At 39.1% G+C, this 7,068-nt stretch overlaps 1 protein-coding gene across 1 annotated transcript; it reads right to left on the bottom strand.

The window, feature by feature from the left end:
- Positions 1–1,075: 1,075 nt before the first annotated feature.
- Positions 1,076–3,786, bottom strand: LOC141515151 (UV excision repair protein RAD23 homolog B-like). Its single transcript, XM_074226489.1, is given in 3 exon segments — positions 1,076–3,308; positions 3,381–3,487; positions 3,489–3,786. Coding segments are annotated over 3 exon segments (1,203 nt in total). The 5' UTR covers positions 3,582–3,786; the 3' UTR covers positions 1,076–2,305.
- Positions 3,787–7,068: the final 3,282 nt, after the last annotated feature.

Here is a 7,068-nt window from a genome sequence, read left to right as displayed (position 1 = left end):
AATCATTTCCCAATTGATAAATGGTCATAGGATATGAACAGGTGGTGTTCAGAAGAAAACAGTCATATGAAAAAATGTTTTTAATAATTCATTAGATAAATGAAAATTAAAACAAGCTTGAGATATCATTTTACATTTGGCTAAAATGACTGAAGGGAAAAGTGATAAATATTGAATGTGGAAAAATTGGGACACATGCTTTGTTGGGGGAACTGTGAACTGATTCAATCATTTTGGAGAACGATCTGGAATTACCAGATTGAAGAATCACTAAACTTTCCATACTCTTTGATTTAGGAATACCACTACTAGGTCTATTGATTAGTTTAAAAAGCAAAAGAACCTATATGTTCTAAAATATTTATAGCAATTCTCTCTGTGATAGCAAAGAACTGAAAACTTCAAAAATGCCTATCAATTGGGGAATGGCTGAACAAGTTGTGGACTATGTTTCTGGTAAAATATTACTGTCCTATAAGAAATGATGAATTCAAGGGGTCTTAAAAAACATAGATGGGGGCAGCTAAGTGGCAAAGTGGATAGAGCATCAACCCTGGAGTTAGGAGGATCTGAGTTCAAAATCAGCCTCAGATACTTAATAATTGCCTAGCCTTGTGACCTTGGGCAAGTCATTCTTAACCCCATCACCTTATATAAATAAAAGAAAACAAAACAAAAAAAAAACAGACAGACCTGGATAAGGAAGGATGAAATGAGCAGAACCATGAGAACATTTTGCACAATAATAGCAATACTATTTTGTTTTTTCGTGTGAAAAAAAACAATCATAGTTCATTTATTTTCAAAGGAGAAAGAAGGTAACGAGTGCCTGACATAGAAAATCAAAAAAAGCATTATCATCAAGCTATGCTAAGGATATGGGCAAACTGCATCTTCCTACTCAGCATCACATAGTCACAATAAATTCAAAGTAAATTCCTCAAATAGTTAAATTCATGGTAGACCAAAATACTTTTGAGAGATAAGAGGTAGATGTCTGCCCCCTCTTAGGGTCAATTACCAAGATTTACAAAGGAAAATAAAAAGGGTGAAACAAAACAAAAGAAAGCAACACTGCCATTAAGATTTTCCTTTTAATGTGACTTTTTTTATGATGGTTTGTCTATTTTTCCAAACTTTTCCAAAGTTTTATGTCTTACCAGCTTCCATTTCCCAAGCCTCCCAATTGGTTTTGTCTTTTTTGTTGTTGTTGTTCTAATGGAAGAAAAATTGCTGGGTATAGTTCTATGCATTAAAAAAAAGAAAGCAATGCAATGCCAGTGGTATGAGTTGGCCATATGAGAAGGTGGGGGAGTGTACAAGCATCAGAATATTAGTTTTGAAATTTTTCCTTCAATTTTCTATTGGATCAACTTTTTAATGAGTTAAAAAAGGTAGTAGTTGGAACTCAAAACATTTCTGCTGAGAGGGAGAGAGAAGGGTGAGTGAATGCTACATTTCTCCACTGGCCCCAAAAGTTCTCAGTTCACAATGGGATACATCAAAAGCAAACGTGCAATGGTTATTTTAAAACTTTTACTACAATATAACATTGAAGTAAACAGTAATTCGGTTTCTACCATTTTTTTCACCAAAAGAAAAAAAATTAACAGGAAAATAACTTTGCCTGTAGGTGTACAGCTTCTTAAATCATGTTAGAAGGGGTCTCACATTCAATGATCAAGAAATTTTAAAATAGCAGTAATGAATTCATTAGAAAGGATTCCTCCCTGCCCCTAACAATTAACATGAAAGAATTGGCTTTCTTACACTAACTTCTTACACATTTGAAGGAGTAAAAATAACTGCCTCTAAACTGGCAATTTATGTTTACAGTTGCTCCAAAAATCTTTTGAATTTCACAAAGCCATTATCCGTTGTTGCCATGAAATAGAGATTGTAGATTCTAGGTAGTAAAGGCTGTCTCCACAACCAACGTTAAGTCAAAAGAAACATGAAACAGGGCATTACACTAAATTGCTGGATCTAGTACACTAAAAAAAGACGGAAAACCTAGGAAAAGTAACCCAGAGTGTTATAGAGGGAACTACTTAGTTGCAGAAGCTGATTTGGGGTTATTGTATAGTATCTGACAGCGTGTGGATACCCTGCATCTGCTCATTCAAGCAGATATGCACTGTATTTATAAGCTGCCTTGTTTTGCCTCCCATCCACCCCCAAACACGTTATTACCTTATAACCAATATTATGGATATGAGGTCAAATCACGCCAGACAATCTGGTGAACAAAGTTAGTGTATTGCACTGGAGTGAAGTATGAGATGAAACCAAAAAAGTCCCTTTCTCAGTCTTCATCCAAACTCTCCTGGAGAAGAAAATTGGCCGCCAGATCTTCATTCTTCTCAAAAGCGAAATAAGCCTGTAAGACGAGGTCTTCGGGGAATCCTAAGTCCTTTAAGCTTTCTATAGCTTCTTTTTCCTCGGCTGTCACTTGAATGTAGTTCATTTGATCGCTTCCAGCCTCGGCTATTGCTCCACTACTGTCCCACCTTTCTTCGAGATACTCAGGGTCTTGGGCCGGTTCATTGAGCATGTGAAAAAAATGCTCTTCGTGTTGGCTGATGAGGTGCAGTAACTGGGGATTTTCTCTTTCCATTTGTTGTAACAAGTCTGGCAGGAGGGAAGGGTTATGTTGAAGGATTTGTTTCATCCGGTGGAACTGAGGCTGATTCCGTAAAAAGTCGAGTGGATGGGTTCCAGGAGGAAGAGGAGTGGTGGTGGTGGTGGTGGTGGTCGTGGTGGTGGTGGTGGTGGTTAGGGATGCTTCTGCCGAAGCCCCTGCAGGCCTCCTGTTGCAGGCCTCCGGGGACTGGGCCAGGGTCTGGCTCTCTTTATCTTCCAACATATCCATTAAAAGGTATTCCACCGCGCTGTCGGGATTGTGGCAAGTGGCTTTCAGGGCTGCCATGACCTGGTCCCGCTCGTAGCCCATTGACATGATCTCTGCCACCATGTTTTCATAGGATTGCCCCGGCGCGAAAGGATCAAAAAGGTTGGAGCCCGAAGAGTCGCCCAGGGTGCTGTCCGAGGAGGCCGGGCTGAGCCCGAGCGCAGCTTCTGGGGCCTTCTCTTCTGATTTCTCTTCTTGAGGAGGACGGGGAGAGAGGGCTGCGTAAGCGGGTGTTGGGGTGACAGATGGAGGGGAAGGGGTGGCAGTCGAGGCAGGGGAAGGGCTTCGGTCTGGAGCCCCGGACACATCTGTGGATGAACTCACTGGGGTGTTGGTGGCCGAGTCGGATCGCTGAGCCGGGCCCGGGGAGGGTGGTAAAGACGCTGCCGCGTTGGGCCTTTCCATGGCTAGAGGGCAAAGGCCTTTCCTTCAGCCAAATCCATGATCTCAAAAGCCTGGCCAAGGCGGCGCGGTCACCCTTGCCGACACACGGCGCTTCTCATCCGTTTTGGGGTCCCCCCGAGCGCCGTCATCCTCCCCCTGCTCCCAGTCCCGCTTCTCTCCCAGCGCCCTAAGCCGCCTCCTCGGGGTCGAGGGCGAGCTGGCAGGTCCGTGGCCGGAGGGGCTTCGCAGTGGGCTGCGCGGTGTGGCCGCAGCCCTCGGGTGCCATGGTGGCTGTGGGCTGGCTGCGGCCCTCCGGGGGCGCCCGCCGCGGCCTTGGTCTCACTGCCCGCTGGGCCCGGGCCGCCGCCTTCCCGAGGGGTGACCCGCGGGGCCGGGCCGGGGGAGGCCGCGGGGAGCTGGCCGCTGGTCCGCCGGGCCTGGGCCCGCCCTCGGGACTCGCTTCCTCGGCTCCCTCCCCTCCCTTCCCTTCCCCCTCCCCGCAATACTGTTTTCAGAAGAACTTTGAGCAAATGAGTCCTTTTAACTAGCAGATAGAACCTCCAGTTAGACTATAACTGTAACTGTATGGCTTTAACTATCCATGCAGCCATCTATGGATTCACCTGGCCAGCTTTATGTAGCTAATCGATTTATCTATCTCATCTCTCTATCGCTTCTGCTTTTATGTCCCCATCATCTAATCTCTATCACTGTTTTCTCTCTCTAACCTATCATCTATCTATGTCATCTCTCTGTCATCTGTCCATGTTAGCTATCTATCTGATCTATTTATCTTATCTAGCATCCAACTCCCCATCATCTATCTTATCTCTTTATCCCATTTTATCTCTCTATCTCTCTAATCTATCATCTATCTAATCTATCATCTTTCTATCTAATCTAGCATCCACCTAATCTCTCCATCATCTATTTTATCTCTTTATCCCATTTTATCTCCCTGTCTATCTCTCTAATCTATCATCTATCTAATCTATCATCTTTCTATCTAATCTAGCATCCATCTAATCTCTCCATCATCTATCTTATCTCTTTATCCCATTTTATCTCTGTCTATCTCTCTAATCTATCATCTTTCTATCTAATCTAGCATCCATCTAATCTCTCCATCATCTATCTTATCTCCTTATCCCATTTTATCTCTCTGTCTCTCTAATCTATCATCTATCTAATCTATCATCTTTCTATCTAATCTAGCATCTATCTAATCTCTCCATCATCTATCTTATCTCTTTATCCCATTTTGTCTCTGTCTATCTCTCTAATCTATCATCTTTCTATCTAATCTAGCATCCATCTAATCTCTCCATCATCTATCTTATCTCTTTATCCCATTTTATCTCTGTCTATCTCTCTAATCTATCATCTTTCTATCTAATCTAGCATCCATCTAATCTCTCCATCATCTATCTTATCTCCTTATCCCATTTTATCTCTCTGTCTCTCTAATCTATCATCTATCTAATCTATCATATTTCTATCTAATCTAGCATCTATCTAATCTCTCCATCATCTATCTTATCTCTTTATCCCATTTTGTCTCTGTCTATCTCTCTAATCTATCATCTTTCTATCTAATCTAGCATCCATCTAATCTCTCCATCATCTATCTTATCTCTTTATCCCATTTTATCTCTGTCTATCTCTCTAATCTATCATCTTTCTATCTAATCTAGCATCCATCTAATCTCTCCATCATCTATCTTATCTCCTTATCCCATTTTATCTCTCTGTCTCTCTAATCTATCATCTATCTAATCTATCATCTTTCTATCTAATCTAGCATCTATCTAATCTCTCCATCATCTATCTTATCTCTTTATCCCATTTTATCTCTGTCTATCTCTCTAATCTATCATCTTTCTATCTAATCTAGCATCCATCTAATCTCTCCATCATCTATCTTATCTCTTTATCCCATTTTATCTCTGTCTATCTCTCTAATCTATCATCTTTCTATCTAATCTAGCATCCATCTAATCTCTCCATCATCTATCTTATCTCTTTATCCCATTTTATCTCTCTGTCTCTCTAATCTATCATCTATCTAATCTATCATCTTTCTATCTAATCTAGCTCCCATCTAATCTCTCCATCATCTATCTTATCTCTTTATCCCATTTTATCTCTGTCTATCTCTCTAATCTATCATCTTTCTATCTAATCTAGCATCCATCTAATCTCTCCATCATCTATCTTATCTCTTTATCCCATTTTATCTCTCTGTCTCTCTAATCTATCATCTATCTAATCAATCATATTTCTATCTAATCTAGCATCCATCTAATCTCTCCATCATCTATCTTATCTCTTTATCCCATTTTATCTCTGTCTATCTCTCTAATCTATCATCTTTCTATCTAATCTAGCATCCATCTAATCTCTCCATCATCTATCTTATCTCTTTATCCCATTTTGTCTCTCTGTCTCTCTAATCTATCATCTATCTAATCTATCATCTTTCTATCTAATCTAGCATCCACCTAATCTCTCCATCATCTATTTTATCTCTTTATCCCATTTTATCTCCCTGTCTATCTCTCTAATCTATCATCTATCTAATCTATCATCTTTCTATCTAATCTAGCATCCATCTAATCTCTCCATCATCTATTTTATCTCTTTATCCTATTTTATCTCTCTGTCTCTCTAATCTATCATCTATTTAATCTATTATATTTCTATCTAATCTAGCATCCATCTAATCTCTCCATCATGTATCTTATCTCTTTATCCAATTTTATCTCTTTCTATCTCTCTAATCTATCATCTTTCTATCTAATCTAGCATCCATCTAATCTCTCCATCATCTATCTTATCTCTTTATCCTATTTTATCTCTGTCTATCTCTCTAATCTATCATATTTCTATCTAATCTAGCATCCATCTAATCTCTCCATCATCTATCTTATCTCTTTATCCCATTTTATCTGTCTTTCTCTCTAATCTATCATCTTTCTATCTAATCTAGCATCCATCTAATCTCTCCATCATTTATCGTATCTCTTTATCCCATTTTATCTCTGTCTATCTCTCTAATCTATCATCTTTCTATCTAATCTAGCTCCCATCTAATCTCTCCATCATCTATCTTATCTCTTTATCCCATTTTATCTCTCTATTTCTCTAATCTATCATCTATCTAATCTATCATCTTTCTATCTAATCTAGCTCCCATCTAATCTCTCCATCATCTATCTTATCTCTTTATCCCATTTTATCTCTGTCTATCTCTCTAATCTATCATCTATCTAATCTATCATCTTTCTATCTAATCTAGCATCCATCTAATCTCTCCATCATCTATCTTATCTCTTTATCCCATTTTATCTCTCTATTCTATCATCTACCTAATCTATCATCTTTCTATCTAATCTAGCATCCATCTAATCTCTCCACCATCTATCTTATCTCTTTATCCCATTTTATCTCTCTGTCTTTCTCTCCAATATATCATCTTTCTATCTAATCTATCATCTATTTATTTTATCTCTATCAGCTGTCCATGTTATCTGTATCTTAGCTATCTATCCATTGAATTTATTTATGTATCTTATCTCTCTATCCTCTATTCTATCTATCTATCTATCTATCTATCTATCTATCTATCTATCTATCCTCTCTATCATCTATCTTATCTCTCTATCCTATCTATTTTATCTCTATCTACTGTATCATCTGTCTAATATATCTATCATCTTTCTATCTAATCTGTCATCTATCTCTCTATCTTATCTCTCTAACATCTATCCATG

This window comes from Macrotis lagotis, chromosome 2, assembly GCF_037893015.1.
Source record: "Macrotis lagotis isolate mMagLag1 chromosome 2, bilby.v1.9.chrom.fasta, whole genome shotgun sequence".
NCBI classification, from domain to species: Eukaryota; Metazoa; Chordata; class Mammalia; order Peramelemorphia; family Peramelidae; genus Macrotis; species Macrotis lagotis.
This window is presented reverse-complemented; position numbering and strand designations above follow the sequence as displayed.